General features: G+C 39.7%; 1 protein-coding gene across 5 annotated transcripts in view; it reads right to left on the bottom strand.

The window, feature by feature from the left end:
- Positions 1 to 18,852, bottom strand: part of ADAM9 (ADAM metallopeptidase domain 9) — a 102,547-nt gene that overhangs the window by 80,517 nt on the left and 3,178 nt on the right. For all 5 annotated transcript variants that reach the window (XR_004966028.1, XM_036298858.1, XM_036298856.1 and 2 more), the window contains exons 2-4: positions 8,528 to 8,625; positions 6,464 to 6,522; positions 2,713 to 2,791 (exon numbers count right to left, since the gene is read on the bottom strand). Coding sequence is in view for 4 of the 5 variants with exons in the window: in XM_036298858.1 (XP_036154751.1) it covers positions 2,713 to 2,791; positions 6,464 to 6,522; positions 8,528 to 8,625 (236 nt within the window). In the remaining variant the exon portion in view is untranslated. The remainder of the gene's footprint in view (positions 1 to 2,712; positions 2,792 to 6,463; positions 6,523 to 8,527; positions 8,626 to 18,852) is intronic.

Here is an 18,852-nt window from a genome sequence, read left to right as displayed (position 1 = left end):
CTTATGAGATAGTAATACAGTAACTGATAGCACTTGGCAATTAAATGTTTCTACTTTCAACTACAATAATAAAAGCTCTCTTATTTGATATCCAGCACTTGGTCATTAAATCTACCAACCTAATGGTATTTTTTTAATAACTTGCTTTTATTAAGTCTTTCCAAAGCGCCCAATTTACTTTTTAACAAAAACAACAAACCATATTTTGTATGTGTAGAAAACATCTCATTAAATAGCATGGTGACAGTAGAGGTACAATTAGCATAAACAGATCTGTAAACACACAAACTCTAAGCAAAAAACTCAACTACTGGGAACAGAAGTACACTGAACTATTAGAGAATAGCCTACTAGCCACAAGAATCTAGTAAGCCTTGGGCAGCCAATATATCTTTAGAGGACACAAAGAGCATCAATTAGTTGGGGGGATAAATTAAAAGGCTTTCCTAATGCATTTGCAAGGGACTCTAAAGTTCTAAGATATAGTAATTTGGAGTTTTATTTCATACAGCAATCCATATAAAGTGGTTATAAAACTTTGTTTCTTTGTAAAAAATTGCCTTGTGGAAGACATGATGATGAAAGACACATAAATAGCTTTACAAATTACTTTAATATTAAATAACAGAATCACAAGGGAAAGCATTTAAATTTTCTCAGCATAAATTAATTGCATTTTATGGACAAAAGTATATGTCATTATGATATTTGCCAATCTAGCCATATGCAAAAAAAAAAAAGTACTAAAGTATTAATTGGTGTCTGAAATCTACAGTCACACTTTCATCTGTCTAAATAATCTATATATATATAAAAGCTTAAGTGACTGTTACAACCAGTTGCTATGATGCGCACTGACCATCAGGGGGCAGATGCTCAATGCAGGAGCTTCCCCCTGGTGGTCAGTGCACTCCCACAGCGGAAGCACTGCTCAGCCAGAAGCTGGGCTCACGGCTGGAGAGAGTAGCTGTGTTGGCGGAGCCTCTCCCGCCCCTGTGGCAGCGTTGTGGTGTGGCGGCGACAGGTGCAAAGGGGCTGGATTGGGCGGGAGCGGCATAGCACCTGGACAGGGCTTGGCCTCCTCCCGGCCGCTGGCCGCTTCGCGTTCACTACTACATCCCTTGGGGGATGTCGGACTGACAGTTTCGCCTGCGGGGATCGGGTGAAACTGGCAGTCCAACATCCTCTGAGGGGTCCTGGATTGCGAGAGGGCGCAGGCCAGGTTGAGGGACCTCACCAGTGCATGAATTCATGCACTGGGTCTCTAGTATTCAATAACCAGAAATAAATGAAAAACTCCATCTGCTTTAGTTTGTATTTTGCAAACACCCAGAAAAGCACTTTAAGATAACCATGTTACATAAATTTCTAACTGAAATCTATTTTTAGCAGTTTTAAGCATATATACTTTCAATAGCAACAAAGAATAATGATATTGAGTTAAAAATTGTCAAAAATGACTTGTTCTAATAATCTCACAAATATTAACTCAGTTAAGCCTCCTAACGATTCTATGAAGTTGTAATTATTATTTCCATTTTAAGGTGAGGATACTGTGGCACAAAAATGTCAAAGTAACTTGATCAGCAAATAAATGATAGAGCCAAGATTTGAATCCAAAGAAATCTCTCCAAGAAAAAAAAAAAGCCTTTTGAGATCACTACTTTTGTCAAATGGCATAAATTATGCGGTCTTTGGCCTCTTGCCTTAGCAATCTTTGGATGGATTGGATACATTAATGGATGGATGAATGATTTCTAATCTGGTTTATGCTATCATGTAAACTTAAGGTCCTCTACTAATTTGCTACTAAACAATGATAAATGAAACATTAAGATAAAAGAATCAGAAAGGATAGGACTGTCAGCATTTCCTTAATTTTTTAAAAGCACTAATTAATTCAAAATAATTTAATTTAATTAATTAAAGACTAATTACTCTAAAGGGTGCTGCAAAAATGCATAACTAACAAAAACAATTCAAGCTAGCAAAATGTTACAAAGCTCAGGGGGAAAATAATACATGTTTAATGGGAACAAAGACTTCTTGTGAAAACTATTGCAAAAGAAAAAAATATACAATACTTACCTGCCAAAAAGCATTGTAAAACACTCTCCCCAAATAAAACTAGAAATGTTTATGCTCTACTTAAGTAACACATAAAGTCAAATCGACATCTGCCAATTTTTTCAAGTATCCCTGGCCGGTTCTGTCCTTAGAAATACTCTGTTCTCTGATGCAAAAGGATCACACCTCTTTAGGAAAGAATTGTTTCAGTGAATAACTAGAACATATAACAACAGCAAACCAGTGTTTGTTCTTAATAGTAATGGCAAATCAAATAGTTTAATAAAAGAGTAAGATGTGCTTGGAGATGGTAAATTTCAGCAAAAAAAAAATCTACTTTCAAACTGTATCAAACTTTCCCCTTTCATAATCAGTAAGAATTATCATCAATAGAATGTTATGCTTCTGATCTTTAAGAAACAAACAAAAAACACTTGACTATGAGTACCTGGAGAGCAGTAAGGTCCAATTTACTCTATATAAATGCATCCACTACCCCACCACTTCCAGGACAACATGTATTATCGTGTCAATGGTGACCCTTAAAGTTATGAGACGTAACAGTCCTGAGTACCTAAACAGAAGTCCTTTTAAAATTATTATTGTTTGAAATTCTGCTATAGGATCAAGAATAAAATATATTACCTGTATATCAGGATGGTCAGAGATCAGAGCCCCTTCCTTGTTATAGGTATAAACTACAAAATCTTTGGGCAAAAGGTCTCTGGAAGAGGAATAAAACACACCATTTAAAATCATTTTATGTATTTGCAACTAAGAACACAACTCATCCAACATTATTTCTAGAAGAGATGATCAGGAGTAAAAACTTCCACCTGATTATTATTTTATTTTAAAGAAAGAGCTACCATAAAGCTAAGAGCTTACAAATGGACTTGCATCTGAAACCATGTGCATCACTTCCTCATAGGGAATATTAAGCTGCATGTTTGTTCTAATGGTCATAAAATGCTGGTTACAAAGTAATAATAATAACACAAATGTCCTTAATTTTTTCTGATACACCTCACAGGAAAAGTGTAAATTAGGTTATACAGTACATCATATTTCTAGAAGGAAAATAAGTGTTTCTACTCTTTCCTAAAAGTCCTATATAAAACACTCATTGCCTTCACCTCCTAAGTAAAGAAGCAAAATGTGTCCGTTGTTGGAGGAAACAAGTATTTCTGATTCCTGAAGCTTCCCTGCATGTTAAGGGAGCTCAGTAGCGTAAACCACATGTGGAGGGTTCTCTTTGTCAAAGAAAACTATTCAGAGATGCTTGTTAAAGGTGATAAGGCAGACTTGTATTTGGTGTCACCGTGATGAGTATAGGGAGCACTGACGGGACATTTCAGTGGGCAAGCAGGAATTTACGGCTAAGGAGCTGGGTGGGGTCAATAAAAAGAAAATTACTCAGAGAAAACATCAAAGGGTGAGGAAGGCTCTGGCTAACCTAGCCTAACAGATCCTTACTGAAGACTGAGCAGGTTGATCAGGTATATCATGTGAAGGTGGTGGAGGATGAGGAACCTGTTCAGACATTCAGAGTGATCAGATAACAAGGGGGATGGGGGTCTTGCTAAACTGATTTAGCAGGGTTCTTGCTAAAACTGGATTTCACAAGAAAGTGCGCCAATGGGCCTAGGACAGTGGTCGGCAAACCGAGGCTCGCGAGCCACATGCGGCTCTTTGGCCCCTTGAGTGTGGCTCTTCCACAAAATACCATGTGCGGGCGCGCACGTACAGTGGGATTGAAACTTCATGGCCCATGCGCAGAAGTCGGTTTTCGGAAAGGAGATAGACGAAACAAGTATACAAGACGAGTGTGGATGGGAGAGTTGGAAGGGGTCGACCTCAGCGAACGTACCTCAATCAGATGGAGGACGTTTTTAGCAAAGGCCAGCTGAGGAGTACCCTAATTAAGTGAATAACAATGTACCTACCTATATAGTTTAAGTTTAAAAATCTGGCTCTCAAAAGAAATTTCAATCGTTGTGCTGTTGATACTTGGCTCTGTTGACTAATGAGCTTGCTGACCACTGGCCTAGGAGAAAGTTCAGGAGCATGACTAAAGTTTGGTCAAGAAAACACTGACATGTGCAGCAGAATTGGAGCAGCTCTGTTATCAAGCCCTTCTTATCTCCAGGAATGCAAAGAGCTAGCTAGTGGTTTATGATGCACCATTCAAACCCCCCTGAAGGCATCCAGGGCCTGCTTATCTATGTTGTTTAGAGATGGTTTAGCCATAAGCCTGCCCTGATCTATGTGACCAGAGTAATATAAAAGGTCCTCACTGTAAACTTGTGCCTGAGCTCCCAGGAAAATCTGATGCTTCACACATATGTCAGTGTTTTGTGCAACTAAGGAAGGAACCTGGGGGGCTCTGCCTGGAAATTTTTGAACCCCTTGATGATTACTTGCACTTCATTTTTCCTGATGTATTTCTCCTTTACATTTATGAAGTGTGTGAGCTTGGGAGTGGCCTGTGGAGTCCTGAGTCTTTTCAATTATCCAACCCTGTTCAGTCATTGCACGGTCCCCTCTTCTCTTACTCTCCCCAACACACACACAGCTTTTGCTCCCTCTTGGGGTGAATTTGAAAACAATAAACTGAGATACTTGGCTTTGCTCTCCCCTTCCTCCTTGCCGGAGTCCATTCATTGTCTTCACTAGCTGAGTTTAGACAGAGACCCCCAAAAGCTAGTAACTTTTGAAGTCCTAGCAAAGGTCAGGACTGTGCACCACCCAGTTAATCTAGGAACCACCCAGTTAATTTAGGTAATAATAGTTGAAGCATCATCCCCACCTTAGTTCACTTAATTCCTAAGATACTTGTGTAGATCCTTGTTTATTGTTGATCAAATACTCTGCCCATTCCTGGAAATCATCTACTGATGAGCTAATCAGATACTCTGTATATTCCTGGAAATTGTCTGCTGATCTGTGTGTCATTGAAACCTCCTTACCCTAAGGGCTACTCCAGATTAATAAAAGACTGGAGCGGCCTGAGCATCAGTGGGAGTCCTTCTGGACTTGCCCGCCTGGTCCCCCAATATTGCAAATCATTTCTCTCTCATTTGTTGTGCGGCTCCTCTTTCAGATACCGAACCCTACTCCACACAGAACGTGGAGGGAGTCTTACACAACACTTCCTCATGGAAGCCACTGCCTGCCCAGTGACAGCACAAATTTCACGATGCTTGTGCAGGAGCAGGCCTGCCAACAAGCCACACTGACCATGAGTGGCTAAATCTGCCTAATACTTGACTCAGGATTAGGAGGTCCAACAGGTTATCATTCTAAGCTAAATGCTCCAAACCAGCCCTTACCAATAACAAAAGTGAACTTTTAACCTCCTGTGAACTTACTCTTCTATTTTATTTTTAAACTTGTTCAGCACAGAGAAAAGGTGTGCTATCCTCTTTCCCACATCGGTCCCTGTGATTACATACACTCCTATGCAGGGAGGGTTTCATAGCTTTAATCAAAGTCTCATGGAATTTTTGACCTCAAAAGGGTTAAGACCACTATTCTACAGGCAATGGGAGGGAGAAATAAGCATTTATTCGAATACAGTCACTTTTTTATTGAACTTCATAATGTCCCCATTACTGGGGAGAGTGTATCTGAGTCCTTTACCCTAACTTATTTTCATTAATGATCCGCAGCTTTTATTACCACCTTTCAAAGACATTCAAAGGCCTGACAACTCTTACAAATACCTGGAAAATTACCATTTTCCCACCAATTCAAGAAGCATAGCAATACAGCACATACATATAGATCAATATATAGCACATACATATAGATCAATAGATTTCAGGTCAAGTGACTTGGATTTGCACCCCAGCTTGAATACTTACAAACTTCCAGGACCTGAGTATTCTTATGCATAAAATAAGACAATAAGCACTGCTCTACAAAGAAGTTGTTATGACAATATATGATAAATGAGATAAAGGCTATGAAAATGCTTTATAAGCTAAAAACTTTACAAACATAAGGAACAATAATTTTATTAAAATTTTTTAATTAAGTTATATCTCCTTATAGAAAGGAAGAGTGGGAGAAAATATTTAGATCTATAAGATTTCTGTACATATTGACATCATTATATAGGGCTCAAGTAGGATCTCTCAGTAGAGAGATCTCTCAGCCCTATATTTCGTGAGAATTAAACAAATAATATACTTAAAAGTACCTGGACATAGTAAATGTTCAATAAATGTTAACGTCTATCAAGTACAGTAGAAGGTTTCAGAAAGCTTCTCTGTCTGAAAATATCTGTCACTACCTAAAATTCTGTCAGGGAGACTCTGACTCTAACTAGAAAAGAAACCTATACACTATTAAAAAAAAATTACTGAAAAGCCAAAGCAAATGAATTTCTTACTTGTTCCTTTCCAAGTGAATAATATGCTCTTTTCCTTCAGCTTGAATGACATAAGATACCTAAAGGTACAAAGATGAAAAAAAGAACAATAAAACACCATCTTATAAATTACTTTTCAACAACAGGTATTTATAAGACACTGGAAACTTCATCCTCAATGAAAATAACTGACTGAAATTGTTTTACAGAAAAACCTTATGTCTGCTCAAATAATAAAAAATAATCTGACCAACCCTGCCTTCCTTTAATAACTTACTGTGGGAAATTACCTGCATGTTTATCTAAACTCTTCTTAAATTCATTTAGAATTGAGCTATAACTTCAGGAATTATTTTTGTTAAATACATCCATGTATTATCTACAGTATAAAGTAGTTCTTCCTTTTGTTTAAATGACATAAATTTCTTAGATTTAAGCGACTATCCCTAGTTCTAGTTTTCTGAAAGTTGAAAAGAAATACTGAACTCTTACAATTATATATCTTCACACGATTTACCACATTTCCTCTATTTTAAAACACATTTTCCCCCGCATATGAACATCTCTGAAGTCAGGATGCATCATACAAAGGCACAGAAGTCTGACTGGTAGCACTCTGTTTCTTTCTTAATTAATGGTACATTAAATGACAGAGGGCCTTACCATGGATGGCATCTCAGAGACAATGAACAGAGATAAGGTAACCTGCGCTTACACATCCTCAAGCTCATGGGATCCTCTGCACACCTCAAACAACCCTGAAACAACTTCCCCTGGCAACTCACCAGTTCATTAGCCAGAAGTGTTTAGTGTGATTGCCAGAACCAGGAGATTCAACTTTGCCTCAACTCTTTAACAAAAGAGAAAACCAGGGAAGGACTCAACAAATATAATATTATCAGAAGTGTCCTCTTATGTTCCCTACTGTCTGGACTCTAAGTTAACATCTTGCCAAGAAATGGCATGATTCCCTCTCCTAGGGTACATCAAAGTCTGACTTCTAGGCCCAGACTAAATTCCAGATCCTAGCATTCTACTTCCACATCCTGAGCGAAAACCTGAGAAGTCTCTGTGATCTACCTGGATCTCCGCTGAGGATCAAAAATATCAAGCTCCTTCCATCACCACAGTTTTGGGGTATGCTTTCTATTCTTTCTGCTCTTGGCCAGTCATCTGACATAAAAACGTCCCTCTCATCTCCACTGAGAAGAATTCTAAGAATCAGAATTGTTTCTTTCCCCAAATAGCTGGTCATTCCCTCCCATCGGGTCTTCACTCATGGGTCATCTTCTCCAGAAGGCTTCCCCAAGCTGTACTACTAAAAAATATAAACCCTCCCACCCCACCCCTTATCCCTATTTCTACACTCCTTATTTTTCTTTCTGCTTTGAATTTTCTCCAGTGTACTTATTACCATTTTCAGTAATCTGTATTATTAACTTCTATTATTTGTTTATTGTCCCCCCCCCTAAAATGGAAGCTCCATAAGGGATTTGATTTTTGTCTGTTTTGTTCTCTGCCATGTCCCCAATGCCTAAACAATGCTTCCATGTCTCCAAATATTTTGGGAGGCACATAAATGACATTTATTATTATCACAAGCTACCTGTGCAGTACTAATATGGAGATTAAACTTACTTTTGAGTAAACATTCCCAATATGAAATATATGCAGGTAACACACTACTATTCTCTGGTGCCCATGAAAACATAGTATGAAATATTTTACGTCTCACAAACTAAGAGAGAGGTTATTTATTGGTATTTCAACAAGATCACTGTAACCATCATCAGTAGTTAAGGGTTAGAAATCTATGTAATCAGCTTCCTACTCTGGTCCAAAATTTATTTAACTATTTCATTCTGTTATGTTTCAAGTTGACCATTTTGTCTTTAAAAGAAATTACCAAGGATCAATACATCATTTTTACTAGAAAAACATCCAATAAACATCAGTGCCATATGTATGATTCTGCACTAATCTTTGGCCTATATTTACTCACTGAACCAATCCTGCTGAAAATAACACCTTTGTCTTAAAAAAAAACAACATAAATACATACATTTTTCTCAAGAGATAACCTACCTGTTTTGAGTAGGGCCTACGGGCTTCTCTTCGTTCTCTAGTTAATCTCCAAGGAGTTATAATTTCATAAGAAGAGAGATGTGAGGTCTGTTGAAAGCCTACAGAATAGGGAGTAACAAATATTATATAACAAGTGAACCTGAAAAACTACGTGGTACTAAAATATAATAGAATTCAAATGCTGAATGTTCAAATCAGAAAACTCATTTGACATTTCCATATTAAAATATATACATACTAAAGGCCTTGTACACGAATTCATGCACAGGTGGGGTCCCTCGGCCTGGCCAGCAATCTAGGCCTATCAAGGGGCCAGCCGGCCAGGGGGAGGGACCACGGGAGGTTGGTCAGCTAGGGGGAGGGGCCATGGGAGGTTGGCTGGGCAGGGGGGAGGAGGAAGGGGCCACAGGAGGTTGGCCGGTGGGCGGAAGAAGAGCTATGGGAGATTGGCTGGCTGGCTCTCCAATTGGGGTACATGGAGGGGGGGGCAGCTGGCTGGGAGGAGGGGCCACAGGAGGTTGGCTGTGGGAGTGCACTGACCACCAGGGGCAGCTCCTGCACTGAGTGCCTGCCCCCTGGTGATCAGTGCACATCATAGTGAATGGTCAACTGGTCATTCCGGTGGTTCAGTCATAACGGTCACTTAGGGTTTCATATATATAGATAGTTGTACATGAAAATAGCAATATATTAGATATTAGCGGCCTGGTGCATGAATTTGTGCACCAATGGAGTCCCTTGGCTTGGCCTGGGGGATAGGGCTAAAACCGCTCTCTAACATCCCCTGAGGGGTCGCAGATTGCAAGAGGGCACAGGCCAGGCTGAGGGACCCTTCAAGGGCATGAATTTTTGTGCACCGGGCCTCGAGTATAAAATGAAATTAATGTCAATCTATGCTAAATTATAAACTTTAGAGAAAATGTATTAACAATGAAGGAAAAACAATGAGGATTTACTCCAAGTTCCAATCCTATTCAGTTTACCACACAGTGAAATCATATCTAAGTGGGGCTCAGGTTCAAAAGTCATCACCTGAGCAACACAAATCCCTTCAGAAGATACCTCATGTAGGAGTCTGAGGCAGTATTTTAATACACCCAACACAATCTTTTCTTCCAGCATCATTGCAATGACCTATGTCAATTTTTTTCAGTAAACTTGATGAAGTAGATGGTCACCAACTAACTCTATATAACCAGATGGTAACCAGAAAACTCTATATAACTCTAGATACTAATATCAAAACCACATTCAGAAGTTGCTAAGAGAGTAGATCTCAAAAGATCTCACAAGAAAAATAATTTTGTAAATATGGGTGGTGATGGATGTTCAGTAGACTTATTGGGCTGAGTATTTACAATGCAAATATTAAATCATTATATTGTACACCTGAAAAAAATAAAGTTAAATAAAAACATATGTCATATACTTAAAAAAAAAACACGTTCAGTACGAGGAGACTTCAGTCTGGCATACACAACAAAAAGACTGAGGGAAGAAGAACAGTCACATCTTCCACTCAGCAGGTCAATTTAGGAAATAAATTTACTAAGTGGAGTTTCGTTAACAAATACGTGCCATGAAAAGAAAGAAGAGGGAATTTTTATAAATTCAAATAAACCAATGGAAAAATAAACCAATTCTGAGACAATCAGGGAAACCCTAACACTGAACAGATAATGATCTTGAGAAACTGCCGTTAATTTTTTAAGTGTAATAAGATATTGTGGGTAAGTTTTTCTTTTAAAAGTCCTTATGTCTTAAGAGAGTTATTCTGAACATTCAAGGGCAAAATGATATGATGCCTAAGATTTGCATCAAAATAATCCAGTGTGTGTTTGAGGGAGAAGATGTGTATGAAATTGTATTAAAACTGAATAATAGGTGCATAGGAGTTCATGACTCTTTTCTCTACTGTTGTGTATGTTTCATATTTTCTATAGTAAAATAATCATTTTTAAGTAGTTACCTATAGAGAGTGGTATGAGAAAGAGACTTTTACTTTTCACTTTATAAAACTCTTGTGTTGCCAAAACCAGTTTGGCTCAGTGGATGGAGCGTCGGTCTGCGGACTGAAAGGTCCCAGGTTCGATTCCGGTCGAGGGCATGTACCTGGGTTGCGGGCATATCCCCAGTGGGAGATGTGCAGGAGGCAGCTGATCGATGTTTCTCTCTCATCGATGTTTCTGACTCTCTATCTCTCTCCCTTCCTCTCTGTGAAAAATCAGTAAAATATATTTAAAAAAAAAAAAAAAAACTCTTGTGTTATAGTGTTTATGAAGTATTATATCACATGTTATATATATGAGACTATGAAATGTGTCATAAGTAAACATGTAAATATCATAAGTAAATGTACCAAACCTGTTTGAAGTAGTTACCACAATAGAATAGAACCAGAAAGTAATGAGATAAGTCTTGGACTTTATTTCCGGCACTCCCACATGTCTGTAGTGTTTGAATTTGCTTTTATAATCAGGATGTATTTTCAAACCCCTATATTACTTTTAATATTAAAATTGGGGAAAAAGAGTAGTTCCTCAATAAGAAGCATTAAGTATTTAAAGTTTATCTATCATCTCTCAACAGCTTCTTCTTTTCCATCAGCCTTACTAACCCCACATCTAGACTGCTATACCTACTTCTCTGGTCTCCCTTCTCCCACTCTCTCCTCCTTTGGATCCAATCTACACATCCCTTCACTCATTAATTGTCTTATGCCCCTCAGATTTCTGAAAATACAGATTAAAATAAAATATTTACAACTAACTTTCCCCAAGGTAACACTGTATATATATAAAAATGTCTATAACCTTGTCTAACTTGGGATTTTAAAAGATACAGCATAAATAGGAAAACACAAATTATATGCAACGCAACCATGTCACACTGACAGTTTTCAAACTCTTTACCCATCATTCCCTTATCCTATATAATAAAAGCCTAATATGCTAAGTGTCCAACTGTTCATCCGACCATTCGACCAGTCACTATGATGTGCACTGACTACCAGGGGGCAGTCGCTCCGACCGGTAAGTTAGCTTGGGGTCCAGCCAATCAGGACCGGGTGAGATGGGCTGGACATGCCTTGGAACCCTCCCGCAGTCCCTCCCTGACCAGCCAACCTTCCAGGGTCCCTTCCCAGTCGACCAGCCCTGATCAGCCCCAATTGGCCCCAATCAGGACTGAGTGAGACAGACCAGACATACCCTAGAGCCCTCCCACGGTCCCTCCCTAGCACTGATCGTGCACCGGTGGGGTCCCTTGGCCTGACCTGAGCCCTCTCGCAATCCAGGACCCCTTGGGGGATGTCAGAGAGCCAGTTTTAGCCTGATCCCCACAGGCCAGGCCAAGGAACCCCACTGGTGCACAAATCCATGCACTCGGCCTCTAGTGTCTTTATAATACTAGAGGCCCCGTGCACAAATTCATGCATATTGAAAGGAAATTAATTAGAAGGTGGCTAGTGGGGCGGGACTGGGCGAGATGGGCCAGACATGCCCTAGAGCCAACTTCCCGCGGTCTCTCCCTGCCCTGCTGAACCTGGGGTGGCGCCAAGGTTCGAAGGGCATCTGCAGAGTGAGTGGAGTCCCTCCGGCAGGTGGGGTCCCTCAGCCTGGCCTGCAGGGATTGGGCCAACACCGGCAGTCCAACATCCCCCGAGGGGTCCCGTACTGCAAGAGGGCACTCTGCAAAGTTGCTGTTGCTTGGCAGCTCCTGCATTGAGCGTCTGCTCCCTGGTGGTCAGTGTGCATCGTATCTACCAGCCAGTCGGCTGGTCACTTAGCCTTTTATATATAAATAGTATATTATATTAATTAAATGAGGCTGCAAGTCATTACATAAAAACCAGAAATAGGCTAAAATAAAAAGCAACCATGGACTAATCCAAGGCATATTTATGCCTTGTAATAACCAGGTTATGATAAAATATTCAGATGTTTAGAGTTGTCAATTAGGAACCATGTCAAAAGAAATCTATGGCCTTAATAGATGCACTAAATAGAAATATCCTTAATCTTAAATTAACTGAGGTACAGGACTATTTCTTCACCTAGAATAGATCTTTCAATGACCTTCAGTTTTTCAAATTCCTAAAATCACTAATTTTAATATCCTTAATAATTTCATTCTGGATCATGGTAATCTATCCAACTACTAGGACAGTCACTCTAGAAGTGAGTGGTGACATGAATAAAATGTTTTCTGTGGGTTAGAAGTTTTGTGTGATAAAAAATAAATCATCCTGTACATTTGCAACTGTCTGTGACTCTATAATTATTTTGGGCCAGAGCTGAAACTAGCTCTTCTATACAGATTGCTAGCAAAGAATAAAAGATGGGGAGGGAGGGGGAACACAATTAATCATTTCTTTTAAAAGGCTTTCGGAAGTATAGCAACCAAGACTCGCTGTCCAAAAGACCTCAGAGGAGCATCTTGGAGATCGCAGTGTAGAGGTCACAGTGCAGGGGAGTTGTTACTACGTTGGAAGACCCCAGGTTGGCACCCCCTGGGAGGAAGAGCATGAGGAGAGAGTTGAAGGCCCTGTTGGAGTGTTGGAGGATCAGGCTGTAGTAGCCTATGACTTTGGGAGATAAGAAAGAAGAGAGTTAGCCCAGCCAGTGTGGCTCAGTGGTTGAGCATCGACCTATGAACCAGGAGGTCACAGTTCGATTCTGGTCAGGGGACATGCCTCAGTGGGGCCAATCCCCAGTGGGGGGGTGTGCACGAGGTAGTGGATCAATGATTCTCTCCCATCATTGATGATTCTATCTTTCCCTCTCCCTTCCTCTCTATAATCAATAATTTTTTTTACAAGTATAGTACCCAAAAATAACTTCTGTATGTAATAGCTATTACTATGAGACTGACTTCTTGGTTTTAAAATCCAAGGACCCACTTTATGAGTGCCATAAGGAGTTCCAAAATGTAAAAAATGTACATGCTTGGGTTATACTAGTAGCATTCAAAAGTAATATACACTAATTGTATGAAAATCCTCCTTCCTATATTTTTTCAAAATTTCTTTCTTATTTCTAGGTCTGGTTTCTTTTTTTCTTTTCTTTTTTTCCTGTTCTTATCTTGCATATATTTTTCAATTCCCTTTTTATTTTTTAAACTCCAAATAGTAGCACCTTCTCATGGGAACAAAAATAACATGTCTCACATGTTACTATAAAGGAAGTGCATTAACATTATTTATATAAAGCTTCAACACTATTAACATTTTGGGCCAGAAAATTCTTTGAGAGGGAGAGGGGCCTGTCCTGTGCAATGTAGGATGTTAAGTAGCATCCCTGGCCTCTGCCCACTAAAACCAGAAGCACCACCGGTGTGACAACTAAAGATATCTCCCAGAGGCCTTCTGGGGGATAGAGTTCACAATGAAATAAAAATATTAATACAATCAACTCCACGGAGAATATAAACTGTTGTTTTAGAATCTGACAGGATAAACATAGTGTCTAAAATCACACTACTAGAAAACATGGACTGAAGATAAAAAATAAGAGCTGAAACATGAAAATGAAAGTGTATCAAATTTAGCAAAAGAAAGGGAAATGTGTTAATTTCACTCCTTTCTTCCTCTAACTCAGAGATTTTCAACCTTTTTCATCTCATGGCACACATAAACTACTAAAATTCTGCGAAACAACAACAACAACAACAACAAAATCTCTATTTTTGGCCGATCTGAGAAAAAAAATAGGTATAATTTTTATTCATTCACACCAGGCAACTATTGTACTGGCTGTTGTCATTTTTTTAAATTTGAGAATCTAAGGGAAAAGAGGTCAGTGGCCCTGGCTAGTCAGGTATTGCATTTTTTAAAAAGTCTTGCAGTATACAAGTGTGCCATGGCACACCGATTAAAAATCACTGCTCTATCTCCGTAGATTTTTTTTTTTTATGTACTGTGTTTTGGAGGATGTCCAAGTATGTATTCCATAATAGGAGCTGTAGTTGAGGGAGATAAGTTAAAAGAATTCCACCTAATTGCAAAGCAAACAAATGTGAACTTTCAGTCATGGGCTTTTATCCTTTCCTTCCTATTATGTAAACAAATAGCCACCTTTAAATACTTTTATTACTGTAGAAAACAAACCGGGGTTCCCATATAGGATGAAAAGGTAATTCTGCTGTCCAAATTAGTTTTTGAAAAGAAGTTGTTGTAATTAGATACATAAAGCACTGTTGTAGCCACATATTTTCATACAAGGTGAATGGAATGGAAATATAAATATATAACATATGGTATCAATAACTATCTTAAAACATAATTAGAATTTCCACAGCTATGCTTACATTTCTTGAGTGTTACAATTTTATTTTATTTTTACATTTACACGTCTCTACATTTAAAAAGAAACAGGGCATTTGCTGTTGTTTGTAAGTGCCCCTTCTGGAAAAATGCCAGCCATTTATAGCCTTTATTGCCCTAAAGAATTTAAGGTCCTCTAGCAAGGAATTTAAGTTCTTGAGACAAAGGACAGTATCATACTCATTATGTGCTTCCCGCACTGTACAGTAAGTATTTAATAATGTGTGTTGAGTAAACAACCTCTTCTTATTCTTACTGCTATACACACATAGATCTCATAATTGTCATGATCATGAACAACCCACAGTAAGTTTTATTTTTTAAGATTGGCATCTTTTATATCAATCTTCCAAAGATCTGCATGGCCCACACATTTGACATTTTAATTGCAATGCTATCTTTCATTGTACTGCTATGACATAGAATACTTAACCACTCCTCTAAAGCAGCTGGGATCACAGCAACAATTCACAGCAGGAATCTGATGTGTCAATAAAGCTAATCTCTAGGGGTCTACCGCATGAGGGTTCTAAGGGGCGACTAAGGGGATCCTTCTAATATGAGTTCAACCATGAAACATCTCACTGAAAGAAAAATGTGTCAAAGGGGAAAAGGCATTTCTTACAGATAGGAATGGGTTTTATCCTAAAGTATGACAAATGTTTGGCAGTGGCATCATTTTGCCTATATAAGTTGAAATACTCTAAGTCTTGTGTTAAGCTAAATATAAACAAATACACAAACAACTGCATATTTTAAAACTGACCAAATTAAGCAAACTCAGGTTCCTTAACTTATTCTTAAAAGATATTTCAAGAAGCATCCTATACCTGATCATGTTGGAAAAATAAGTCTACTAAAATAACACTGACACAAAATGAAAAATAATCTCTTTAAGAACAATATTATGCAATTCAAAGTGCAATCCAACTTTTAAAGGTCCTAGGGGGTTAGTTACTGAGATACTCAGAGCATCAGATTTACTTATGAGGCAGTCAGTCCCATAGCATGGACTCAAAGGATGGCATAACTTGAAGACTCTGCTATATACTAAGGGGGAAATACATATATTTACATATATATATATATACACACACACACACACACACACACACATACACATACACACACACACATCCTATCTAATAAAAGAGAAACATGGTAATTGACGTATGACCGCTACCCTTCCCATTGGCTAATCAGGGCAATATGCAAATTAACTGCCAGCCAAGATGGCGGCCGGCAGCCAGGCAGCTTGAAACTAACATGAGGCTTGCTTGCTTCAGTGACGGAGGACTCCAACGTTCCCCGCCTGCTGCTGCAGGCCTCTGAGCTGCAACTCTAAGCAACTATGTAACAAATATAGAAGCTAAACAAAACCCCAGAAACCTGCTTTAGTCCGCCAGGCTTCAGCCAGCAGGATCGCAACATTGTAAGCAAAGTCCAGAAACCTACTTTCAGCAGTGGAAGCCTAAGACCTGGAGCCAAGCCTCAAAGCTAAAGCTGGCCCAGAATAAAAAAGAAAAAAGAAAAAGAAAAAAAGGAGCGGTTGGGAGCTTCAGTCACCCCCAGCCTGAAAACAGCCCTCAGCCCCTCACCCAGACTGGCCAGGCACCCCAGTGGGGACCCCCACCCTGAAGGGTGTGTGACCAGCTGCAAACAGCTATCATCCCCTCACCCAGGTTGGCCAAGCACCCCAGTGGGGACCCTCCACCCTGCTCCAGGACACCCTTCAGGGCAAACCAGCTGGCCCCCAGCTGTGCACCAGGCCTCTACCCTATATAGTAAAAGGGTAATATGCCTCCCAGCACCGGGATCAGCGGAGCCGCTAGGCCTCCCGGCACCGGGATAAGTGTGACAGGGGGCAGCGCCCAAACCCCCTGATCGCCCTACAGCTCTGTGTGTTACAGTGGGCAGGGCCACAACCTCCCTATCCACCCTGCTCTGTTCATGACAGGGGAAGGCGCCCCAACCCCCTGATTGGTCCTGCTCTGTGTGTGACAGGGTGCAGCGCCCCAACCCCTTGATTGGTCCTGCTCTGTGTGTGACAGGGTGCGGCGCCCCAACCCCTCAATCGGCCCTACCCTGAGCATGACTGAGGGTGGCATCACAACCTCCCAATCGCCCTGCTCTGTGCATGACAGGGGGCGGCGCCCCAACTCCCCAATCGGCCCTGCTCTGAGTCCGACCAGGGGCTGCACCTAGGGATTGGGCCTGCCCTCTGCCACCCGGGAGCAGGCCTAAGCCAGCAGGTCGTTATCTCCCGAGGGGTCCCAGACTGCGAGAGGGCACAGGCTGGGCTGAGGGACCCCCCTTCCCCCCGAGTGCACAAATTTTTGTGCACCAGGCCTCTAGTGTGTGTGTATATATATATATATATATATATATATATATATATATATATATATTTACTTATATATATAGGGTGTACCAAAAAATGTACACACTTTGAATAATTATAAAGGCACTGTTACCTGGTCGGTGTGGCTCAATAGTTGAGCATCGACCTATAAACCAGGAGGTCATGGTTCAAATCCCAGTCAGGACACACGCCCTGGGTTATAGGCCAGTTCCCCAGTGTGGGGACTACAGGAGGCAGCCAATTTCTCTCTCATCATTGATGTTTCTATCTCTCTTCCCTTCCTCTCTGAAATCAATAAAAATATATTTTGTAAAAAGAAAAAAATAAAGGCAGTGTTTATTAAAACACATTTCATTTTCAAAACTAAACTACCAGTTGTTAAAATGTGTCTATATATTTTCGGGGCCACCCTGTATATATCATGAGGCTATTTGTCATATATTTGTGCTTGTGGCTATTCCAAGAAAAAGCCTCCAGTTCCTGAGAACTTGCTTCTTTGGGGAGAATTCATAATAAACCAAGATTTTTTTTTAAAATAAAACACAAATATAAAGGTACCTTACACTTTGGTAAGGTAAAATGTAAAGTGCTTTTGAAAACTGTGTTGGAATCCAACAATTTGTTCTATACATATTTTAATTATAAACATTTTACTTTTTACTTAAAAGTATGAAGTCCAAATTGTCTTTAAATGTAAAAGACTACACTCTCCTGTACAGTACAAACATCAAATTCAAATAATTTGCTGGCACCAAAAAACAAAATTAGTGTGGACCTAAGTTCTTACTACATAGTTCATTTTACAGTGAGTCACCATGAGTAATTACACTTTAGAACTCATTTTCCTTAGAATGCTAGTCTTTTTCAATGCTCTTTTAAATTCTAGATCTGTGCATCATAATTACTAACTGAAAAGAGAACATCAGAAAACGTTTCATACCTGATTCCCTTTGTTATTTTTCACAGTGACACATAGGTACCTTTGTTAGTCTCCGTTTAAAAGGAAAAGTTTTCCTGTGAGTGGCATCTGTTTGGAATTTATACTGCACTTCCTCATTGATACAATGGCAGTAAAAACTCTTCCAGAGCCTATTTAACCAAGATGTATATGGTACTTATTAGGTCTTCAAATTCCTCTCCCATTAGCAGAAAAGATTTCAGCACATGATTTAAACATCCTTCCTGTATTGCAACAGTTTAGTCAGCTGATTTTGGAGGAACATTCCAGGAGGGAGACAGGAGTTGACTCACTACACACAATTACAAAAGCCTCCTAACGGATCTCTCCCAGCCTCCAGCCTCTCCCTCCTATATTCTGTCATCCATTTTGTTGCCAGTTCTCTTAATCACAAATTTTACCCAAAGAACTTTACCTACAGGGTAAAGTCCAAACCCCTTAGCACGGCATGTAAGGCTCTTTCCAACTGGTACAAACCTACCTTTGTTCTTCCTTGCCTCTCTTTCATACATAGGCATCTGCCTGGAGACATTCTCATCATTGCTATCAAGTCATGTTCTTTCACCCCTCCATACTCCTGTAAAAACTCTTCTGCTTAGAATGTGTTCCAATGAAGTATGGTAGCAATCATCTCAGGTAGAAACTATAGTTTAACTTTAACCCTGCTGTTTGGTTTCTGTACT

This window comes from Myotis myotis, unplaced genomic scaffold, assembly GCF_014108235.1.
Source record: "Myotis myotis isolate mMyoMyo1 unplaced genomic scaffold, mMyoMyo1.p scaffold_m19_p_3, whole genome shotgun sequence".
In the NCBI taxonomy this organism is placed as follows: domain Eukaryota; kingdom Metazoa; phylum Chordata; class Mammalia; order Chiroptera; family Vespertilionidae; genus Myotis; species Myotis myotis.
Note: the sequence above shows the minus strand (reverse complement) of the source record. Positions and strands in the feature narration are given on the sequence as shown.